General features: G+C 40.2%; 2 protein-coding genes across 5 annotated transcripts in view; one reads left to right on the top strand and one right to left on the bottom strand.

The window, feature by feature from the left end:
• Positions 1 to 9,311, bottom strand: part of PCGF6 (polycomb group ring finger 6) — a 46,668-nt gene extending 37,357 nt beyond the window's left edge. For 2 of the 4 annotated variants that reach the window (XM_041744361.1, XM_041744359.1), the window contains exon 1: positions 8,978 to 9,265. The gene's annotated coding sequence lies outside the window, so the exon portion shown is untranslated. Of the gene's footprint in view, positions 1 to 8,977 lie in introns of all 4 variants that reach the window. The other 2 variants (XM_041744360.1, XM_041744362.1) reach the window with 2 other exon arrangements.
• A 12-nt stretch (positions 9,312 to 9,323) lies between these two features.
• TAF5 (TATA-box binding protein associated factor 5) lies at positions 9,324 to 24,521 on the top strand. The gene is made up of 11 exons (XM_041744357.1): positions 9,324 to 10,012; positions 12,381 to 12,618; positions 16,773 to 17,088; positions 17,853 to 18,016; positions 18,123 to 18,258; positions 19,138 to 19,258; positions 20,166 to 20,295; positions 22,053 to 22,217; positions 22,852 to 23,029; positions 23,171 to 23,348; positions 23,629 to 24,521. Exons 1-11 carry the CDS (start codon positions 9,451 to 9,453, stop codon positions 23,844 to 23,846), a joined length of 2,406 nt encoding a protein of 801 aa, XP_041600291.1. The 5' UTR covers positions 9,324 to 9,450; the 3' UTR covers positions 23,847 to 24,521.
• Positions 24,522 to 24,625: the final 104 nt, after the last annotated feature.

Here is a 24,625-nt window from a genome sequence, read left to right as displayed (position 1 = left end):
AATAATAATGTTTTATTTTATGTATAGCGTGATAACGTCAAATATTGAGCATCCCTAAATTTTAAAAAATACAATCAAGGATTGCATATTTTCTTTTTTTTTTTTAAAGATTTTATTTATTTATTCATGAGAGACACAGAGAGAGAGGCAGGGATATAGGCAGAAGGAGAAGCAGGCTCCCCGGAGGAAGCCTGATGCGGGACTCCATCCTGGAAGTCCAGGATCATGGTCTGAGCCCAAGGCAGATGCCCAACTGCTGAGTCACCCAGGCGTCCCAAGAATTGCATATTTTCAAAGCCGGCAAATGAATTATGAACTTGCATTATTATCACTGGGTTGTGTCTGTTTAATTGGTAAACAGAAATATCTTTAGGTTTTGTCAATCCTCTGGTGCAAAAGGTAGTTTTATGTGTCATCTTGGCTAGGCTATAGTGCACAGTGATTCAAACACTTAACCTAGGTATTGCTGTGAAGGTATTTGTAGATATAATTAACAGCTGCAATCGGTTGACTTTTTTTTTTTTTTAAGATTTTATTTATTTACTCATGAGAGACACACACACAGAGAGAGAGAGAGAGGCAGAGACACCCACAGAGGGTGAAGCAGGCTCCATGCAGGGAGCCCGATGTGGAATTGGATCATGGGGCCTCTAGGATCACGACCCGGGGCCGAAGGCAGGCGCTAAACTGCTGAGCCACCCAGGGATCCCCTCGGTTGACTTTAAATAAAAGATTTTATCTTATATATTCTGAACAGACCTTATCCAATAAGTTTAAAGGCCTTAGAGGTAAAACTGAAATTCCCCTGGAAGAGAAATTCTTCCTGAGGACTGCAGTATTAACAGGAATTTCCAGCACATTGGTCTGCCCTACAGATTTTTTTTTTAAGATTTTATTTATTTATTTATTCATGAGAGACAGAGAGAGAGGCAGAGACACAGGCAGAGGGAGCAGCAGGCTCCATGCAGGGAGCCGGATGTGGGACTAGATTCCGGGTCCCCAAGATCAGGCCCCGGCCTGAAGGTGGCGCTAAACCGCTGAGTCACCCAGGCATCCCTGCCCTACAGATTTCATACCTGCCCAAGCCCCCACAATTGTGTAAAGAAATTCCTTGTAATAAATCTCTTAATAAATAAATATGTCCTAATGGTTATGTTTCCATGGTAGATCAGCTAATCCATACGGTAAATGGCTTAATTATGTGATATTTATAATATGCGAGGGCTTCCAGAACATATCTATTTCATAAAATGAGAATTTCTTGTATCTCCATTGTGACCCAAGTGTGTTTCCATATCAAAGTTGTATTTTGAGCACTTATCTGAGACCTTTACATTTTGACAAGGCATCAGAATTGAATCATATCCTAGATTGAGAACTTCACTCTCCTGGATGCTAACTTGTTAAAATGGTGGAAATGTAAAACAGCAAAAGTGGATCTAACACAATCAGTAATTGTACTCCTTGTATGATGATTAGACCAAGATGCTTTAGAACTGAGTTTTTTGAGGGGAAGCATTGCTTTGACATTTCAAACAGAAAATCATATCTAGGGGTGCCTGGCTGGCTCAGTCACTGGAGCATTGTGACTCTTGTTCTTGCAGTTGTGAATTTGAGCACCATGCTGGGTGTAGAGCCTACTCAGAAAAAAAAAATCATGTCTAAAAACCGTTACGAAAGTTTCACGTATTAATTCACTAGGAGATGACAGAGATCGGTTGTGAAGGATAATGGGTCTCTGGGCACGAAATTTTATTTATTTATTTATTTATTTATTTATTTTTAAAGATTTAATTTATTTATTCATGAGAAACACAGGAAGAGGGAGAAGCAGGCTCCATGCAGGGAGCCAGACATGGGACTCAATCCTGGGACTCCAAGATCACGCCCTGGGCCAAAGGCAGGGGCCAAACTGCTGAGCCACCCAGGCATCCCCTACGAAATTTTTAAAGCAGATCCATGACTAATATTGTGGAACTGATTGGGGAATCAAGAAATCCATAAATGTTCCTTGATTGATTTCCTGGTGTTCTTTGTTTGTAAGTAAATAATTCACCAAAGACTTTAATTTTTAAAAGCAGATTAAAAACAAAGGGCTGGGCTCCTGCGGGGCTCAGTCCATTAAACATCTGCCTTCAGCTCAGGTCATGATCTCTAGGTCCTGGGATGGAGACCTGAATCTGGTTCCCTGCTCAGCAGGGAGTCTATTTCTCCCTCTCCCTTTGCCTCTCCCCCAGCTTGTGCTTTCTCTCTCTCCCTCAAATGAATAAATAAAATCTTAGAAACAATAACAACAACAATAACAAAAACAACCAGCGAACCAAACAAAACCCAAAGGGCTGAGACACCTGGCTGGCTCAGTCAGAAGAGCATGTGAGTCTTGATCTCAGGACTATGAGTTTGAGTCCCATGTTGGGTATAGAGATTGCTTAAATAAAATAAAAAACTAAAAAAAAACAACTAAAAAAAAAACCAAAACCAACAGAGGACTTTCTGGTATCAATATTAATTTCAAAAAGTATTATTAAAGCAGTTTCAAATCATCAAATATATATGTCATATAAATAATTATGGATACAATTCTGACCCAAAAGATAGACTCCAATCAAGGTCAAGACTTAAAGGGGATCCCTGGATGACTCAGCCGTTTAGTGCCTGCCTTTGGCCCGGGTCATGATCCTGGAGTCCCAGGATCGAGTCCCACATCGGGCTCCTTGCATGGAGCCTGCTTCTCCCTTTGCCTGTGTCTTTGCCTCTCTCTCTCTGTGTCTCTCATGAATAAATAAATAAAATCTTAAAAAATATAAAGTCAGGACTTGAAGATATTATTTATACCTATTTCTTGTGCTAATTTGCTAATATAATGAGGGTTCCTGAAACTCATAGCTTTGTCTTGATTTCAAGGATCATATGGATAATAATCTAAAATTCTGTACTGGTGCTCAAGTCCTACAAATCATATGTTCTCTCTCTCTCTTTTTTTTTATTTTTTATTTTTTTAATTTTTTTTATTTATTTACGATAGTCACACACACAGAGAGAGAGAGAGAGAGAGAGGCAGAGACATAGGCAGAGGGAGAAGCAGGCTCCATGCACCGGGAGCCCGATGTGGGATTCGATCCCGGGTCTCCAGGATCATGCCCTGGGCCAAAGGCAGGCACTAAACTGCTGCGCCACCCAGGGATCCCAAGGGAAATAATTTATGTTAACTGAAGTGGCAAGGCACTGAGCAGTTATAGGCATGTAAAATTTTAAAGATTTAAAAAAAAATTTTTAATGTAATCTCCACTCCCAAAGTGGGGCTTGAACTCAGGACAAGATCATGAGTTGCATGTTCTACAGACTGGGCCAGCCAGGTGCTCCAGGCATGTAAAACTTTAAATAAATTTGAATTTCAGGGACGCCTGGGTGGCTCAGTGGTTGGGCGCCTGCCTTTGGCTCAGGGTGTGATCCTGGAGTCCTGGGATCAAGTCCCACATCAGGCTCCCTGTATGGGGCCTGCTTCTCCCTCTGCCTATGTCTCTGCCTCTATGTCTTTCATGAATAAAAAAAAAAAAAAAAAAAAAAGGAAGGACCTTGAGGGACGGTTGGGTGTCTGTCTGCCTTTGGCTGGCTCGAGACATGATCCTGGAGTCCCAGGATCGGTCCTGCATCGGGCTCCCTGCATGGAGCCCGCTTCTCCCTCTGCCTGTGTCTCTGCCTCTCTCTCTGTTTCTCATGAATAAATAAATAAAATCTTAAAAAAATAAGGATCTTGAGATGAGAAGAGAATCTTGGATTATTGAGGTGGGCCCTAAATCCAATGGCAAGTGTTCTCATAAGAAACAGGCAGAGGGAAAAAAAAAAAAGAAAGAAACAGGCAGAGGGGACAGCCCGGATGGCTCAGTGGGTTAGCGCCGCCTTCAGCCCAGTGTGTGATCCTGGAGACCGCGGACTGAGTCCCACATTGGGCTCCCTGCATGAAGCCTGCTTCTCCCTCTGCCTGTGTCTCTGCCTCTCTCTCTCTCCTCCCTGTGTATTCTCATGAATAAATAAACAAAATCTTAAAAAAAAGAAAAGAAAAGAAACAGGCAGACGGTAGGGCACCTGAGTGGTACAGTCAGTTCAGCGTCTGACTCTTGGTTTCAGCTCAGGTCAAGATCTCAGGGTCCTGGGATTGAGCCCAGCCCAGCATTGGGCTCTGTGCTCAGTATGGAGTCTGCTGGAGATTTTCTCTCCCTCTCCTTCTACCCTTCCCACTCATGCTGTCTCTCTCTTCCTAAAACAAATTTTTTAGGAGAGAGAGAAAAAAAAAAAAGAGACACACAAAGAAGATGGTAGGAAGATAGAAATTGGAGTGGTGTTGTCACAAGCCAAGGAACACCAAAGGATGCCAGCAACCATCAGAAGGTAGAAGATGCAGGAATCCCAGTTATTCCCTAGAGCCTTGGGAGGGAATGCTGCCCTTCTGACAACTTGACTTCAGATTTCTGTTTAAAGCCACCAATTTTGTGATAATTTGTTAAATCAGCTTCAGAAACGAATACAAGGGGGAAGAAAAGAAGTTACGAGACCCTTTAGGAGCCTGCTGCAATAATCCAGATGATTAATGTGAATAGTTTGGTCTAGGATGATGGCAATGAAGAGGGAGACAAATTGTTAGAATAGAGGGCTGTTTCAAACTAGGACTTGGAGCAGACTGAATATAAGTTAATGAGCCCTGGGTTTCTGGCTTAAGAAATCAGGATGAAGGTATTGCTAATTACTAATACAGAGAAGGAGCCAGTGTGGAGTCCAGTTTTGCATATATTATGTTTAAGATGCTGGAGAATCATCAAGAGGAAATGTAGAGGGACACCTGGGTGGCTCAGTCAGTTGAGTGTCTGACTCTTTTTTTAAAAAAACTATTCATTCATTCATTCATTCATTCATTCATGGCACAGAGAGAGAGGCAGAGAGAGAAGCAGGCTCCTTGCCGGAAGCCCAATGTGGGACTCGATCCTGGGACTCCTGGACCACACCCTGAGCTGAAGGCAGATGCTCAACCACTGAGCCACCCAGGAGCCCCAAGTGTCTGATTCTTGATTTTGACTCAGGTTATGATCTCAGGGCTGTGAGATCAAGCCCCATATCAGGCTCTGTGCTCAGGAGGGAGTCTGCTTGGGTCTTCTCTCTCCCTCTGCCCTTCCCTCTCCCTGTGTGTCCCCCCCCTTCAAATAAACTAATGAATCTTAAAGAAAAAGATACCTGGTATCACACTGTCATAGTCTATAGTGGAGATCCTTGCACATGCTTACCAGATTATTTCCATAATTCTAGCATTGGAATTGGTGGGTCTGAAGGTATAAACATTTACATTTTGGTCACACTTGAAACAGACAACTTATTATTTTATTTTAAGCAACGGTAAACAATGAAACATAAGGATGCCATGAAAATAGGCCCTCTTATTGGTAAGGACAGTTTAATTAGTACAACTTTAAACAAAGCAACTTGTTAACATATATCAAGACTTTTTTTTTTTTTTTAAAGATTTTATTTACTCATGAGAGACAGAAAGAGAGAGAGAGAGAGAGAGAGAGAGAGAGAGAGAGAGAGGCAGAGGGAGAAGCAGGCTCCATGCAGGGAGCCCAACATGGGACTTGATCCCAGGACTCCAGGATCACGCCCTGGGCCGAAGGCAGGTGCTAAACCGCTGAGCCACCCAGGGATCCCCCATATATAAAGACTTTGAAGAATATTTACACCTTTTCATCTTTTAGCAATCCTACTCTGGGAGTCTCTACCTAAGAAATAAATGAAAAAGTAGTTTATCATTGTTTATGGTATGATTGGGGCATAATTTAAATATTTTTCAGTGAGGAAATGATTAAATAAGTCATGAAAAATTATGACTGTCTCTGTTAGAATTCTGTGCAATCATTAAAATGATGATTATGAAGAATATAATAACATGATAGAAATACATATGGTTACAATTGTGAAAAAAATAGTGACACAATGATATCCATGTTATGTTAGAGTATTGGGATTAATATAGTTTTTCTTTGTCCTCCTTTCTATGATGTGGCTTATTTTTGTAGGAAAAATGATGATATTTGTTAAAGGCTGGAATACAGCTATTATCAAAGGAAGAGAAAGTGGGTAGAAACAAGCTTTCAGGGAGATAGACTTTTAAAAAAAGATTTATTTATTCATGGGGGGGGGTGGGGGGAGAGAGAGAAGCAGGCTCCCTGCAAGGAGCCCGAAGTGGGACTCGATCCTTGGATCCTGGGATCACACCCTGAGCCGAAGGCAGATGCTCAACCACTGAGCCACCAGTGGCTTTATGTTTACTTTACTTTACATTAAAGTAAAATGAAATAACATGGAAGAAGAAAAAGACACATTCAGAGAGAAAGAGTAGCTCTTCTGTAAAGGAAAACGATACAGATTGACACTAGACTTCTTAAAACATCCCAGGAAGAGAATAGAAGAATGGGAGTAGGGATTAAAAAGACAGGGGAAAAGAGCAACAAAAATTAAAAGTGGGCCTTGCAGTTACTCAATATACTTATCTCTATTGTGGCATAACAGGAAAACCAATCTATTTGAAGTAACCTTGTCTGAAGTCCCAATCCACACTTTTTTGCACTTAAGAGACAAAGGTAGTTGAAAGGTAGACCCTACAAAAGGAAAGTTATTTTAGTGAGTCCCAGTATCTGGGCTTCAGCTGTAGAAGCAGATCCAGTTCCCAGGATCAGATTCTTGAGACTAACAAATACATCAGAATGTTAATTTACTATTTGTAAGAGAGTAAGACAACTTTCCAGGGAAAAATAAACATGCCTGAATGTGTTATTCATGGCATCTTTCATCTAAGAACTCAATTATTTGCCAATTAATTATCAGGTTATTTAACGAATACTGAATCAGAAAAATTAGTTGAATGATCCTAAGGAAAATGCAAATTCTCCCCATATCATAAGTGTGCACATGAGATTCAGGTTTTCTCTATATTGATCAGTATTAGGTAAACGCTAACCAAATCTTAAAAAAAAAAAAAAAAAAAAAAAAAAAAGGGCACCTGGCTGGTTTAGTTGGTGAAGCATGCAGCTCTTGATCTTGGGGTTGTGAGTTCGAGTCTCACATTGGATGTAGAGATTACTTAAAAAAATAAAACAAAATCTTAAAAAAAAATATGCTGGGTCACCTGGGTGGCTCAGTCTCTTAAGCATCTGCCATCCACTCAGGTTATGATCCCAGGATCTCAGGATCAAGCCCTGCATTAGGCTCCCTGCTAGCTGGGAGCCCCTCCCCTTGTTCATGCTCTCTTGCACACACACTTTCTCTCTCAAAATAAATAAAATCTTTTAAATAATTAAAAAAAATAGTAACCATTCTTAGTTATCTTCTACTTCCACCCACTCCCACCATGTTTCATGATCTTACTTGAGATATCCAATTAGATTAGTTTCATATTCCAGTCTTGAGATCACCCTGAACATCATAATTGGACTTTATCAAACATTTACAGAACAGCTTTTAAGGTGAAGGAAAAATAACCAATAACTGTTTATTATGTGTTAGGTATCAAATATACATTATAATCTCATTTAATCCTTACACAATTCTGTGAGCTAGGTACTATTATTATCCCTCTTTTAGAAATTGAGCAACTTGAGTTAAGTAACCCGATCCTTGTCATTCAGCTACCACACAGGGTTGAGGAAAGCCAGTAGGACTGAAAAACAAGGGATCCCTGGGTGGCGCAGCGGTTTGGCGCCTGCCTTTGGCCCAGGGCGCGATCCTGGAGACCCGGGATCGAATCCTGCGTCGGCCTCCCGGTGCATGGAGCCTGCTTCTCCCTCTGCCTGTGTCTCTGCCTTTCTCTCTCTCTCTCTCTCTCTCTCTGTGACTATCATAAATAAATTTAAAAAAAAAAAAAGGACTGAAAAACAACAATGTGAATAACTATGCTAGATCTTCCCAATTCTGCAGCTCACATTTCTTGTCTGCACCTATCCCCCAGAATTTTGAGATTAAAATGAGATTCCCTCTGCCTGTGTCTCTGTATCTCTCATGAATAAATAAATAAAATCTAAAAAAAAAAAAAAAAAAAAAAAAAAAAACAGGCAGAGGGAGAAGCAGGCTCCATGCAGGAAGCCTGATGTGAGACTTGATCCTGGGACCCCAGGATAATGCCCTGAGCTGAAGGCAGACACTCAACGGCTGAGCCACCCAGGTGCCCCTCTCTCTGCCTGTGTCTCTGCCTCTCTCTCTCTCTCTCTATCTCTCATGAATAAACAAATAAAATCTTAATAAAATAAAATAAAATAAAATAAAATAAATAAGATTCAATATGCAGCAGGGTTGTATGACTTCTGAAGCATATTCCAAAATGGCACATACTATTTTAAAAAGTATGCAATTAAAACAGTTTAGAGACACGTGGGTGGCTCAGTAGTGGAGCATCTGTCTTTGGTTCAGGTCGTGATCCCGGAGTCCTGGGATAGAGTCCCACATCAGACTCCCCGCAGGGAGCCTGCTTCTCCCTCTGCCTATGACTCGGTCTCTCTCTCTCTGTATCTCTCATGAATAAATAAATAAAATCTTAAAACAACGCAGTTTGGGGCAGCCCCAGTGGCTCAGCGGTTTAGCGCTGCCTTCAGCCCAGGGCATGATCCTGGAGACCCGGGATGGAGTCCGACGGCAGACTCTCTGCATGGAGCCTGCTTCTCCCTCTGCCTGTGTCTCTGCCTCTCTCTGTGTCTCTAATGAATAAATAAATAAAATCTTAAAAAAAAAAACAACGCAGTTTATTTGTAATAAAGTTTAACAGCACGAATACAGAATGTACCCATTTCACAATGACAAAATTTAGATAAACACTTTTTTACTGAATTATTACATGCTGTAAAGTTCACAAAACTCATACCTTTAGCTTGTTTCATTTTTATGAAAGTAAAAATAAAAAAAAAAAAGTCACCACCACACAGATCAAAATATAAAACATTACCAGTATCTCAGAAGACTTCTTCTGGCTATGGGATATGCTTCTGAGTTAGAGACCTGGATTCGAATCTTGACACTTTCACTTTCTTCCTGCGTGACTGTGGCAAGTAAGTTGTTTAACCTCTTTGGGTCCCGGTTGAGTCACCTGTAAAGAGAGGATAATACTGCCTTGTAAGATTGTTGAATTAAAGGAGGTCATACAATGTAAAATGTCTCTCACGGTGCCTAAAAATAGCGGGTCTGCAATAAATGGTAGTTATTACAGTCAAATGTTACAGGCGGTCGCCACCTCCCACTTCCTGCCTTTCTGTCACTCGCTTTCGAAAATTGCTCTCGCTCCCGTTCTTTTTCTCCTCCCTTCTCGCCCCTCCTACTGCCGTATATTGCCTTCCCAATGTGTCGTAAAACGCTCCTCCCCGCCCTCCATGTGGCGAAAACGCAATCACGCTTGACGGCGCGAGGTGGCTCAGCCGCAAGATGGCGGCGCTGGCGGAGGAGCAGACGGAGGTGGCGGTCAAGTTAGAGCCAGAGGGACCGCCGACGCTGCTACCTCCGCAGGCGGGGGACGGCACTGGCGAGGGTGGCGGCGGCACTACCAACAACGGCCCCAACGGCGGCGGCGGGAACGTTGCGGCGGCGGCGTCGTCGGCCGGCGGGGATGGTGGGACCCCCAAACCCTCGGTGGCTGTCTCCGCCGTTGCTCCGGCGGGGGCGGCCCCGGTGCCCGCCGCTGCTCCGGAGGCCGGCGCCCCCCACGACCGACAGACTCTGCTGGCCGTGCTGCAGTTCCTGCGGCAGAGTAACCTCCGCGAGGCCGAAGAGGCGCTGCGCCGTGAGGCCCGGCTGCTGGAGGAAGCAGTGGCGGGCGCCGGAGCCCCGGGAGAGGCGGACGGCGCCGGTACGGAGGCGGCTAGCGCGCTTCTCAGCCGGGTCACAGCCTCGGCCCCCGGCCCCGCGGCCCCTGACCCTCCGGGCACCGGCGCTTCAGGGGCCCCCGCCGTCTCGGGCTTAGCGACAGGTCCTCCGGCTCCGGGGAAAGGTGAGCCGCGGAGTCCCGGGGAGGCAGGGCACGGAAAGGGAGCAAGCCGGGAAGGCAGAGGCTGGCAGGCCTGCACCTCTGCGGGCTTGTTTTGAATTTCCTGGGCCCGCCTCTAGGGCCACATGCCCGCCCCTTTCTCTGGTGCGCCGGCTGCGCAGTCAAACCCTCTTCCAAGCTGTCAGTTCCAGTGAGAGGCTGAGGAGAGCAGTTGAGCGGAGGGATGTCTGGGGAGGGTGGGCGCCTAGAGGCGGGGACCTTCAGGCTTTCGGTCCCTTTCTTCTTTTGGGGGCTCTTAAGCTTTGGCAGGTCTGCATTAACACTATTTATACAGAACTGTGCTATCTTCAAGTAATTACTAAAAATACTTTATATATCCTAATTCTCACAATTCCACTGTGAGCTAGACATTACCTCTATAAGAAAACGGACTCGGAAAAGCCAAGGGACTTGCTTTGGACTGAATAGCCAGGGAGTGATGGAACATAATAAAGCAGTATTTCTCAAACTATAGGCTATCACTAGTTAAACCTTTGGGGGAATGCAGATTTTTGCACATCACTTCAGACTTGGTGAATCAGATCATGTAGAGGAATCTGTAGGAATCTCCTTTTTTTAAAAAAAAAATTTATTTACTCATAACAGACAGAAAGAGAGAGAGAGAGGCAGAGACAGAGGCACAGGGAGAAGCAGGCTCCATGCAGGGAGCCCGACGTGAGACTCGCTCTCAGGACTCCAGGGTCAGGTCCTGGCCTGAAGGCAGCACTATACCGCTGGGCCACCCTGGCTGCCCAGGAATCTCCATTTTTGAATATATGCTTCTAAGGGGGTATTGATGTATGGCAAAGTTTGAGAACCATTCATTTAGGAATAGGTTTTGGACAAACCAGGGTTCAGACTCTCTATCTCTGTTGCTTTTACTTATGTGATGCTGATTCTTCCTGAGGTTGAGGTTGGGTTTTGTTGTTGTTGTTGTTTTTATTAAATGAATTATAGTGAGGCTCATCTATAATATATATAAAATGCCTGGCACTATTAAGTTTATGCCTACCACCTAACACTTAACACCTGAGACCTCCCTTCCCAGCCTTTTCCTAGCAACTGTAGTTGCAAAGTCCACGCAGTAAGATTCATACACAGTATGAGGACTCAAAGGTGATCCTGAGGTGATAATAAACGTTTATTGAATGCAGTTATCCAGTGCAGAGCCTCTAGCCAAATAGATCTGTATTTATGTGAGACCTAATCTTGTAGCATTGCCAGAAGTGAAGTGTGAATATGTATCCTTGTATCCCTTAAATAGAAATGTGCAAAAATGTGATTGAGAGGAATCTTTTCTGAATGCTAAACTTTGTGAATGAACTATAAGATGGATGAATTATGTTGGTTATTTTTCTATAATCTCTCATCTTTTCAGAAACTTCACCTATTATAACTCAGAAACCAGTAAGGAGGAAAAAAGGCCATCTGAGTAACCAAAAGAACTTATAACATTTGTATAGTGAAGAACACAGAAGTATTATAATTGCAACTTAAAATTTTGCAACAATCAGACTGATTAGATTGGCAGGTGTATCATTGTTTGGTATTGCTTTATTACAAATAAATACTCATTTTTTTTCCTTTTTAAAAAAAGACTTTATTTATTCATGAGAGACACAGAGAGAGAGGCAGAGGGAGAAGCAGGCTCCATGCAGGGATCCCAATGTGGGACTCGATCCCAGGATCACACCCTGGGCCAAAGGCAGGCGCTAAACCTCTGAGCCACCCAGGGATCCCCAAATACTCATGTTTTCTGCCTTGGAATGGTATTTATGGAGATTATTTTAAGCATGTAAATTGAGTTATCTTTTGAAAACATAAATAAGGCTCATCCTTCCCACCCTTGAAATGCTTGCATTTTATAAGGAGTGATAGATGTATACATATCCTGCAGAATAGGATGTGTTACAAGAAAGTTATAATACTCAGTTCAGAGAGCTGGGAATGTTACTTCAGGGCAACGCTTGGTGGCCATGGGTGCCATTTACACTGAACCTTGAGAGAAGGTTAACATAGTTGTTTGATTTGCACATACCATGTTTTATGAAATTTGTCTTTGAGGTAGCTGCAGGAAAAATATTGAACCTTTTTGTTACTGATTTTAAAATTTTATTTTAAGATATGGATAAGCTGAAGGAGTTTTGGATGGGTGACTGAAATGAAGTGAAAATCCCATTAAAAGATTGTGTGATTGTGTGGGGGAGAGAGTTTGAGAGGAGAGGGGCAAACATCTAAGAAACAGTTTCCCTCTGGACGTTAATAAAACAGCTTTAGTCACTTGGTATGTATCAGGTCAGTTTTTGAAAGTTGTTCTTCGTTTTTTAAACAGTTGGAAGCGTAGCTGTGGAAGACCAGCCGGATGTCAGTGCTGTGCTGTCAGCCTACAACCAACAAGGAGACCCCACAATGTATGAAGAATACTATAGTGGACTGAAACACTTCATTGAATGTTCTTTGGACTGCCATCGGGCAGAGTTATCCCAACTCTTTTATCCTCTGTTTGTACACATGTACTTGGAACTAGTCTACAATCAACATGAGAATGAAGCAAAATCATTTTTTGAGAAGTATGTGAATTTCATATGTATTACATAAATAGCACACATACATAATGTGTATACACATCTGTAACCACACAAGTGTAAGATTGTAACTCAAAATATATTTCATGAAGTAGAGATACCTGCTGCTAGGAGAACCTAAAAAAGGGGTTTGATCTAGTTGGAGAAGTCAGGGAAAGCTCCCTGAGAAAGTGATCTTGAGGTAAGATCCGAAGATTGGATTGGGGCTAACCAGATAAAGAGAAGTAGGAAAAGCATGTGGAATAGCTCTGGCGGGAGGGATCATGGTAGGTGCAGAGATGAAGGAAGGCCAGTATGGCTGGAGCAGAGTATGGAGTCAGGTACAGTATAACCTGAAGCTGGGCTGGTACAGACAGGTTCTTGGGCCATGTTGAGGGTCTTTGTTTATTCTGAGAGCAGTGGTGGGTTGTATTGGGTAGGATTAGGTGTAGCTGAGATTCAATGAACACTCAAACAATAATGACATAAATAAGTGTATTTTTTGCTTTTATACTAAGAGCAATAGGAAGCTGTGTTAGGGTTAGATTAGATTGAGAGTGACTGAAAACCCAAATAATATGGCTTAAGTATGGTAAAAGTTCATTTCTCTCTCATAAAGGTTAGGCAGTTGGGGACTGGTATGGAGGCCTTGATTACTGGGGACCCAGGCTTTCTCCATCTTGATGCTCTTCCATCCTTGTCGCTTCTACCTGTGGCACAAGATGGCTCTTTGGCTCTGAGCAGTCATATTAGTGTTGCAGTCAGCTGGAAAGGCGCACATCCTTTCTGGAAGTTGCACACACCTCTTCTTTTTTTTTTTTTTTTTTTTTAAGATTTTATTTACTTATTCATGAGAGACACAGTGGTGGTGGCAGAGACATAGGCAGAGGGAGAAGCAAGCTCCCCCGCAGGGAGCCCAGTGTGGGACTTGATCCCAGGATTCTGGGTTCATGCCCTGAGCCAAAGGCAGATGCTCAACCACTGAGCCGCCCAGGTGTCCCACACCTCTTCTTCGTCTTCTTTTTTTTTTTTTTTTTTTAAAGATTTTATATATTCATGAGAGAGACAGAGAGAGGCAGAGATACAGGCAGAGGGAGAAGCAGGCTTCATGCAGGGAACTCGATGTGGGACTCCCATCCTGGGTCTCCAGGATCACGCCCTGGGCTGAAGATGGCGCTAAACCACTGAGCCACCCAGGCTGCCCCCTCTTCCTTTTTTATGTCGTTAGTCAATGTCCACACTTCCTACCTCCCTTGTGTTTATGTGCTCAGCTAATATTCAGGAATTCTGCTGTGGAGGAAGAAAGAAAAAAAATGGATGTTAGGGACAGCGAGGTGTCTCTGCTATAGAAGTCATTGAAGGTCCATGTCATTATTAGATTTGCATTTTTAAAAAATTTTATTATTATTTTTTGAAGTAATCTCTTTACCCAGAGTGGGGCTGAACTCACAACCCTGATGAGATCGAGTCGTATGCTCTACTACTTATGCCAGCCAGGTGCCCCGATTTGCCTTTTGAAAGGACCTTTATGCAGTTGGAAAGAATAGATGGTGGTTGTGGGGAGGAACAGAGTGACTTTAGAGTGACTAGTTTGGGAGGTGATTGTAGTGGTCCTCAACTAGGGGGTAATATTATTCCAGCTTCTCCTGGGCTATTTGAACATGTGTAAAGGTGTTTTGGTTGTCATAATGACCAGGGTGGGGAAGAGCAGGTGTCTTCGGGATGCCAAATGTTCTAATATGTGCAGGTAGTCCTACTTAACAAAGAATTGTTCTGCTGCAAAATGTTCTGTTGAGAAATATTAGACAAGGGTGCAGTAGTGTTTGTGAAGGTAAGTAGATATTGGTGAGGCAGTTGGTGATGGATTGGATATGGAGTAAGGGAGATGAGAGTATTATTGATAACCATTAGGTTTCTGGCTCCATCATCTGGATAGGGGTGGCCTTCACTAAGATAGGAAACCCTGGAAGAAGACCTGGTTTGACCGGTTGTGGAGTAATCTTGAGTTCAGATTTGAATATGCCTTTGACTCATTTAAGAGATACTAAGTTGACTTGTGAATGGTATATAAGTCTCTGGAGTTCCAAGGAGATGTAGGGACTAGAGCCATAAATTGGAGTTGTGTATAATATTGATGGATATGGATGAGATTACCTGGAGTGGGGGCTATATGAAATAAGTCACTGAGATGCTGGACCTGGGCCTTGAGGAACTCCCAACATTTGGAGTAGAAGAGATAGAAAAAGAGTAGAACAGATGGCCAAGTAGAAGAGGTATGCAAGGAGAAGTTAGAGAAGTAGGAAGAAAACCAGGAAGGTATTGAGTTATAGAAGCCAAAGAAAGGAGTGTTTGAAAAGGAGGCAGTACTTAACAGTTTTTTTATTTTATTTTATTTTATTTTATTTTATTTTATTTTATTTTATTTTATTTTATTTTATTTTGTTTTGTTTTGTTTTGTTTTATTTTGTTTTATTTTATTTTATTTTATTATTTTATTATTTTATTTTTTATTTTTTATTTTATTTTATTTTTTTATTTTATTTTATTTTATTTTTTTAGTACTTAACAGTTTGAATGAGAACATTTTATTTTTTTTTATTTTTATTTTTTTTTTATTTTTATTTATTTATGATAGTCACAGAGAGAGAGAGAGAGAGGCAGAGACACAGGCGGAGGGAGAAGCAGGCTCCATGCACCGGGAGCCTGATGTGGGATTCGATCCCGGGTCTCCAGGATCGCGCCCTGGGCCAAAGGCAGGCGCCAAACCGCTGCGCCACCCAGGGATCCCTATTTCTTTTTCTTTTTTTTTTTTAAATTTTTATTAGAACATTTTAATACAAACAATAGACCCAAAAGCCAGCAGTTGTCAGACAACACAAGTAGTGGTTATAGAGGAATAATAGAACTTGGGACACTTAGCTTCAATGCCATTATGTCCATTCGTTATTGTATGATGCCTTATAGAAGGTTTATAAAGCAAATATTCTTTAGCTTAGCGTTTTATTTTATTTTTTTATTTTTTATTTTTTAGCTTAGCATTTTAGAAAAAAATTAACAAAGGCTGATGATGACAGGATTGTAACCTAATTTTTCTTAAAGTATTGTCATCAAAAAACCCCTTCCCCTCTTAGTATCATGGGTAGCCATCTCGTCACATAGAAAGCTAGAATATCCTGGGGGACTCTTGTCTGCTTGTTGTGGACAATCTCAGCCCTTCCCAAGCACCAGTGCTCAGATGAGGTTATGGGTAGTGACTGCTATGAACACCAGGAGGCTGAAATTTCTAATTTCACTGAAATCTTGGACGGAAACCCTTAGTTCATGTCTTGGTAAATCATAATAGGGTAACATAGGTAACAGTTTAGGAATCTTTTGGCTGTGTGTCAGAGCTAGAGCCCTAATACCTTATGTTTAGTCATTGTTCTCTAAATGTTTTTGCGTTGTTAGTGAGTGCCAAATATATGATCTTTAATTTTACTTCATCAGGAAAATTAAGATTTATAGAAACAAAAGTACATTTAAATTTATTAATTATCACCAAGGCTGAAAGCTTTACTTAATTACCTTTGGTAATGGTGAGTAAATGGAAGTGTTTATTCTTTGGTATCAACATTTGTTTGTCCTTTAGTCATTATTATTATACTGATGTTTAATAAATATATCTGGTATTAAGAATATAAGAAATCATTGAAAATGGTGGGTTTTATGAGAATGTCATGTATTAATTATTAAGAAGCTGGGGGATAGGTTCGTTAATTATACTAGTTTCTACTGTTGTATATGTTTGAAAATTTCCATAATAAAAAGCTTTTAAAAGTGGATTTTGAGAGAACATAAAATTTAGTAAAGCAGAAATTCTAATTCAAATGTCTACTAGTGGTGGACATCTTATCTTTCATTCACTTATGGTAATTATTTCAAATTCTCTTAAAATGTTAATAATACATTTCATTAGAAAATTAAATTTTTAAATTTCAGGATGAAATCAGAAACTGAATTGTAATCATTTTGAAATGAGTTACTTCTGATCCTGTTAGCTTAGTCCAGGATTATTCAGATTGCTACGTTGAAAATATTCTGGGATGTTTATAAATATATGGGGGAGAGCAGATCCCTTAATGATTACATTGAAAAATGACTTTTTAAAATCACTGAAACAGGTTCCATGGAGATCAGGAATGTTATTACCAGGATGACCTACGAGTATTATCTAGTCTTACCAAAAAGGAACACATGAAAGGGAATGAGACCATGTTGGATTTTCGAACAAGTAAATTTGTTCTGCGTATTTCCCGTGACTCGTACCAACTCTTGAAGAGGCATCTTCAGGAGAAACAGAACAATCAGATATGGAACATAGTTCAGGAGCACCTCTACATTGACATCTTTGATGGGATGCCGCGTAGTAAGCAACAGATAGATGCGATGGTGGGAAGTTTGGCAGGAGAGGCTAAACGAGAGGCAAACAAATCAAAGGTATGGGAATAAACCTAAGAACTATATAATGCAGATTATGAAAAACTGTAGTATTTCCATCTACATAATTTACACATTTTTCTTATAGCTAGTTTGGGAATAACTGTACACTGTATATTAAGTTTCATGTTTTAAGGATGATGTATAAATTAGAATTTGGGAATGGTTGCATTTAACAGAACCCTGACTACAGTGACAAGCAAATAAGGGATTTTATATACATACAATGAATTGCAGAGGAAAGCCCTCTTGCTCTGGCGTAGGGGCTCCACACTGCCATCAAAGAGCCTGGCTCCTAGTTTCTCCTCCATTATCTTAGAATGTGGCCTTCTTCTTGGTGCTCACAGATGGCTGTTGTAGCTCCAGCTTGCACCTACATTCCAGGAAGGCAGAGCGGGGAGGACAAAAGGCTTATCCCTGCTAAATCTCTTTTGTATCAGGAAAACAGTATTTTTTTTTTTTTCTAAAACACTACCCAGTATATTCGTGTGTACATCTGTTGGCCAGAATGATGTTATATGGCTATTCCAAGTGCAAAGGAGTCTGGGAACAGAAATGATTTAACCAAGCATATTGCTGCTCCAAAAAAAATCAGGGTTCTGTTAGTAAGGAAGAAGGGGAGATTGGCTCTTGGGTAGATAAGTACAGAATCTGCTTCAGGGTATGTTACTGTATTGTAATTGTGATTCATCCTATCAAGATATGAAAAGGATGTCAATGAATGAAATATTAATCTTGAAAATATTGGCTCCTTTGACTTGTAGGTATTCTTTGGTTTACTAAAAGAGCCAGAAATTGAGGTGCCTTTGGATGATGAAGATGAAGAAGGAGAAAATGAAGAAGGAAAACCTAAAAAGAAGAAACCTAAAAAAGATAGCATTGGATCCAAAAGCAAAAAACAAGATCCTAATGCTCCACCTCAAAACAGGTGAGGAGAAAACTTAAGGAACATGTGCTGAGTTTTAAGATGATCTGTTATTGTAGTGAATTCAGTTTCTTAATAGGGTAATTTTCAGTCTGTTTTTCTTTCACAGAATCCCTCTTCCTGAGTTGAAAGATTCAGATAAATTGGATAAGATAATGAATATGAAAGAAACCACCAAACGAGTACGCCTTGGGCCAGACTGTTTACCCTCCATTTGTTTCTATACATTCCTCAATGCTTACCAGGTCGGTAAGATAATTGTGCAATTTCTGCCTAGAGAGTCTTGTAAAATGGTCACTTTCCAAGAAAAGAAACGTAGATGTGTTAACTAAGACAGATTTTTCTTTTTTAAATTCTTAACATAGCTTACAGAGAGAAGTTAGGAAAGGATAATTGGACACTGCTTGGAATAGATAGAAGGCAGTGTTGAAAAGACCTTTAGCAACTTGCAGGTGCCAGAATGTTGCTTGTTTCACTGATCAGAATTCTGCTAGCCTTTGAGGAGCAGGAAACTAATTCATCTCTATTGAACCTGGCTTAAGTATTTATATAAACTTAAAACTTTTTATTAAGGACTCAACATGTCTTTATAGATTGTTTATAATAAGCTGCTAAGGATATATTTAGTAAAGTACAGAAATGATTAAGGTTTTCTTCATGTGATTTATTTATTTATTTATTTTTTCTTTATGATTTATTTATTTATTTATTTATTTATTTATTTTTTTAATTTATGATAGTCACAGAGAGAGAGAGAGAGAGAGAGAGAGAGAGAGAGAGGGCAGAGACACAGGCAGAGGGAGAAGCAGGCTCCATGCACTGGGAGCCTGATGTGGGATTCGATCCCGGGTCTCCAGGATCGCGCCCTGGGCCAAAGGCAGGCACCAAACCGCTGCGCCACCCAGGGATCCCCTCTTCATGTGATTTAAATTTAGAGGGCAAAAGGGGGTGAATGACATGTTCTCAAAGTAAATACTTTCAAACAGTGGGTTTCATAGGAGAAAATGCAATCTCAAGTGATCTCTTATATGAGAAAAAGAGTTATCATTATATATTTTCTAAGATGTATTTTTTTTCCCAAGACAGTATTGTTGAATACAATGTTTTTATTTTTTTATTGGCAGGGCCTCACTGCAGTGGATGTCACTGATGATTCTAGTTTGATTGCTGGAGGTTTTGCAGATTCAACTGTTAGAGTATGGTCTGTGACACCCAAAAAGCTTCGTAGTGTTAAACAAGCAGCAGGTAACTGAGATGACCTGTGAAGATGTGAACTCGGCTTTAGTTTACACCAATCTGGAATCCTTGGAGTATACACAAGAGATTGTTATCTCAGCAGAATTTCACTTGATTTTACTTTAACTCAAAATGCTAACATTCCCAAGTGAAAAGTGCATTGGAGTGGCAATCAGGAGACTGGGGTGCTAGACTCGTTTAACTTTCCTGGGCCTCAGTATTCTCACCTATAGAATGGGGGGATTGGGCCAGAAAACTCTGTAAGTTTAAAAATCTAATTTTGGCTGTTTGCCTGTGAATTTTAAAAATGCCTTTAAAGTAAATAATGGGAGAGTACTTTCTGTTTTAGCTTAAAAATGGCTTAAGAAGAACTAATTTTAGGATTTCATTTTAAAGTTTATTGCTAAATTTTAAACAAGATAATACATTATAAAAAAACTTTTAATATTTCCATAGTTTGCATTTGTATAAAACATTATGATATAGTGGGTTACTTTGAGTTTTATTTATTTATTGCAGATTAATTTATTAGAGAGCAAGCACAGAGGGAGAGGAAGAAGCAGATTCCTCTCTGAGCATGAAGCCCAACATGGGGCTTGATCCCAGGACCCTTGGGATCATGACCTGAGCCAAAGGCAGATGCTTAACTGAGCCAACCAGGCGCCCCTATTTTGAGTTTTAATCATAATTCCAACACTGAGTAGCTATGTGCATTCTGGCAGATTATTAACTATCTTAAACCTCAGTTTCCTCTTCTGTACACTGGGATGATTAGAGACATTAGCCCTGTGGGTGGTTTGTAAGAACTGCTCAGATGTTAGTTCTTATGAACCATGATGTGACTACTTTAAAATGTTCTAATGAATGTATTTTTTTAATCAATTTATTTTAAAAAAATATTTTGGGATCATTTTAGATCTTAGCCTCATAGACAAAGAATCAGATGATGTCTTAGAAAGAATAATGGATGAGAAAACAGCCAGTGAGTTGAAGATTTTGTATGGTCACAGCGGGCCTGTCTATGGAGCCAGCTTCAGTCCAGACAGGTAAAATACAATGAAAAATTAAATGTTGCTGTATTATATTGAGATTATATAAAAGATACTACTGGAAATGTGTTGGGAGATATTGTTAGAAAAATCTCATGGTTGCCTCTCATGCATGATCTTTTAGAATCCTGCCATTTGCTAATTCATCTTGGGGTACTGTGCACAAGATAGCAACTTAATTCAGACCCAAATTTATAGAATCAAGATGGACAGCTTCAGGGTTTGTTGGTTTTATTTTTTATTTATTTTTAAGATTTTATTTAATCATGAGAGACAGAGAGAGAGAGAGAGAGAGAGAGAAGCAGAGACACAGGCAGAGGGAGAAGCAGGCTTCATGCAGGGAGTCTGATGTGGGACTTGATCCCGGGTCCCCAGGATCATGCCCTGGGCCGAAGGCAGGCGCCAAACCGCTGAGCCACCCAGGGATCCCCGGTTTGTTGGTTTTAAAAATTAGCTTTAGTTTTTGTATAACTCCAGCAGGGGCTGAATTGCTTCTTTGGGTTCCTCCCTTGGGTTTGTGGCAACTCTAAATTCAGAACAGATTCCTTATAATAAAGGCATGTTAGCTGTCAATTGAAAATTTTGTGTAATCAAAAGTACTAAGAGGATAATACTGAAAAGGGAATTTGAAACCCACAGGTATTTGCTTATTTTTCATGATCTTTAACATCCTGTAGAAATGGGAGGGAATTATATATTCATAATACCATTTGTATCTTATTTGGATAATAGCTTTCAACCCCATGTGTATTTTCATTTTTATGAAATCTTGAGAATGAAACTTTGATAGCCAGATGATACATTTTTACTTGAGGGAAATCTCCGATTTCAGTGAAAACCATAATAGTTTGAGTGGTTTAGCTTTTGTTTTTATCCCTAAAAAAGGTAAAGTATTACTTCCATGTCTATAGTGTTTTTTGGTCAAAGACATTTCCTTCTAAATGTTTGTACAAGTTATACATGATAAAAAAAAAAGAGTATCTCTATTTTATTTATTTATTTTTAAAGATTTTATTTGAGAGAGTGAGAGAGAGAATATGGGGCAGGAGAGGCAGAGGGAGGGAGAAGCAGACTCCCCATAAGCAGGGAGCCTGATGGGGAGTTCAATCCTAGGACTCCAGGAGCATTGCCTGAACTGAAGGCAGACACTTAACCAACCGACTAAACCACTCAGGTGCCCTGAGCATCTCCATTTTATTTATTTTTTTAAAAAATATATTTATTTATTCATGAGAGACAGAGAGAGAGAGAGAGAGAGAGAGAGAGGCAGAGACAGGCAGGGGGAGAAGCAGGCTCCATGGAGGGAGCCCAATGTGGGACTCGATCCTGGGTCTCCAGGATCACGCCCTGGGCCGAAGGTGGTGCTAAACCGGAGTGTCACCCGGGCTGCCCAAGCATCTCCATTTTAAAGAATTGTGGAATTTTAAGTGACATCTTCTATCATCTTTCTTAGCTTTTCTCAATTGACCTTTATGACCAACTATTTGTTGGTACCCTTTGGTATAATTTTTTTTATAAGAACTGCGGTTTTCCCATTATACTTTTAAAAATAATCTCATCTCATTCAGTAGGTGTTCAGTAGTGTCAGAGCTAACAGTTTAGTTAATTTAACTTTTTGTTATCTACTGTGAATTCCATGTATAGGTAAAAGATGTAGCATGTCAGCTATATTTAACATATTCAAATGTACAAAGAAAGTGGACAGGTAACTAAGTTATTCTGGGAATCAAATATATTACCTTCTCTTCCCTCAGGAACTACTTGCTTTCTTCTTCAGAGGATGGAACTGTTAGATTGTGGAGTCTTCAAACATTTACTTGCTTGGTGGGATATAAAGGACACAACTACCCAGTATGGGACACACAGTTTTCTCCATATGGATATTACTTTGTGTCAGGGGGCCATGATCGAGTAGCTCGGTAAGAACATTGTGATCTTATGACTGGCAAAATTGTTTCTTTTGTGGGAATTATACACTTCAGCCAAATTTGTTTTCACTTCTATTATTTGGGATCAACTTTTTGAGAATGTCAGCATTTATAGTACTTATTTTGAAAATGAATTTGGGAGGAGTATTACTATGTCTGCAATTCCTATCAAGAATCCTTTTTTTCCCTAAAGTATTTAACAGGCTCCCCACCCCTCCCACCAGCTAGACTTTCACCACCACTGTGAGCACTGCTGGTGTTTTCCTGTGATCCCCTTTAAAGTTCAGGATGAGGTAACTCAAATTAGAAACTAATTTTATGGTGGCCAAAACTAGGGAAAAATACTTTTCTATGGGTTAGACTATGAATTGGGGTAGGAAAGGGGGTACATAACAGAGAACTAGAAAATTGAAAAAAATTTATATTAAGTCAACTTAGTTTCCCTTGAAAATGTTATTTCGTCTCACTCATTCCACTTTTCCTTAGGTAGCCAGTGAAGGGGGTGTGTGTGGAGATCTATTTGGAGTTAATATTTCACATGGGTGTTTCTGTATTTATTTTAGAATTTTGGCAGTTAACTATTACTTTTTTTTTTTTTTTTTGCTTTCAATGCATTTTTTAAAAGGCTGTGGGCTACAGACCACTACCAACCTTTAAGGATATTTGCTGGCCATCTTGCTGATGTGAATTGTACCAGGTTCCATCCAAATTCTAATTATGTTGCTACGGGCTCTGCAGACAGAACTGTGCGGCTTTGGGATGTCTTGAATGGGAACTGCGTAAGAATATTCACTGGACACAAGGTATTTTACACCATTGTTCTGGCGCACAAGTTGTCTTTGAGATAACTATTCATTCCGTTAAGCTTTTAAATTCTAGCATTTTCTTACTTTCTTAGATATTTTTAACCCACTTCTGATTCTTTCCATGGACTTCTTTTCTAGGGACCAATCCATTCCTTGACATTTTCTCCCAATGGGAGATTCTTGGCTACAGGAGCAACAGATGGCAGAGTACTCCTTTGGGATATCGGACATGGTTTGATGGTTGGAGAATTAAAAGGCCACACTGATACAGTCTGTTCACTTAGGTTTAGTAGAGATGGTGAAATTTTGGCCTCAGGTAAATGATTAGAAATGGCTTTGTGGTAAGGGGTAAATGGTATGTTAAAATGAAACAGTGTTGATTGACTGTGTTAGGTTTTGCTTCTCTTAGACACGACATGTGCAGACTTTTCGGGTTAAACTGCTTGAAATGGTCCTTTAGAAGGTAGAGTTTATTAATCAAGTTTAGATTTTTTTCACCAGAAATATATAGTAAATATATGAAGTGTATTTGACAAAATGTCAGAACTCAAATATGGTAGACTCTACTAAATAGTTTCCTTTTAACTTCCCCTTAGGTTCAATGGATAATACAGTCCGGTTGTGGGATGCTGTCAAAGCATTTGAAGATTTAGAGACCGATGACTTTACTACAGCCACTGGGCATATAAATTTACCTGAGAATTCACAGGAGTTACTGTTGGGAACATATATGACCAAATCAACACCAGTTGTACATCTCCATTTTACTCGAAGAAACTTGGTTCTAGCTGCAGGAGCTTATAGTCCGCAATAAACCATCGGTATTAAAGACCTTTTGGAAGCTACTGTTTGAAAAAGGGAGACTAAAAGCAAATACCTCAGTGATTAATATTTAAGCTACAAAGAATGTTTTGTCTATATGGATCTGGAAGGATGCTGCTTGGAAAATCTGAACAGGACAGTTCCACGTTTCTATAGCAACCACATTTAACTAATTTCCGTTAGTTGAATAAGAGGTATTATGTTTGTGGAGGGGACATTTATGGTGCTTTGGATTGTGTGGAAACTATGCATTTTCTGTTCAAATGCTATTTTAATTTATTATGTTTAGGAAAAAAATCAATTGATTTCAATAATTCATCCGCTTCAAGATTCAAATTGAGTAATATAATACCATCTTGAATTTTAGCTGAAGAACTCTATGAGCATGTATGTTTTTGCTGTAAAAATGTAGTTACTGTATGGCACTCAAGTACTATGTTAAATGATCCACTAACATTTTTGCTTGGTCCATGATTAGTGGAATGTATGTTACTGGGTAGGGTGAACTACAATTTCTAAGAACTAGATGAACTACAAGCCAACCACTGACATCTGAATTTGTACCTGTTGGATTCTGAGTGCACCCAAACACTCTATAAACCAGGTGAAGAAATTTAGCTTCCATGTTCTACTTCAGCTAAAGCAGCTACATACAACCTAGTACACTTGAAGTCAGACAGACATTTCAGTTGCTTACCTCCAGTACTGAGCCTTGCTTTGGGAAACTAAAAGATTTAGACCAAGTCACTGCCAGTTTTTTGCCTTCGTTGC

This window comes from Vulpes lagopus, chromosome 2, assembly GCF_018345385.1.
Source record: "Vulpes lagopus strain Blue_001 chromosome 2, ASM1834538v1, whole genome shotgun sequence".
Classification (NCBI taxonomy): domain Eukaryota; kingdom Metazoa; phylum Chordata; class Mammalia; order Carnivora; family Canidae; genus Vulpes; species Vulpes lagopus.
Note: the sequence above shows the minus strand (reverse complement) of the source record. Positions and strands in the feature narration are given on the sequence as shown.

Bases quoted from the DNA above. Each gene is read 5' to 3' on its own strand.
- TAF5 (XM_041744357.1), top strand. From the start codon at position 9,451: ATGGCGGCGCTGGCGGAGGAGCAGACGGAGGTGGCGGTCAAGTTAGAG. The intron at 10,013-12,380 runs GTGAGCCGCGGA...TTTTTTAAACAG, and splicing joins TCCTCCGGCTCCGGGGAAAG to TTGGAAGCGTAGCTGTGGAA. The intron at 18,017-18,122 runs GTGAGGAGAAAA...TTTCTTTCACAG, and splicing joins AATGCTCCACCTCAAAACAG to AATCCCTCTTCCTGAGTTGA.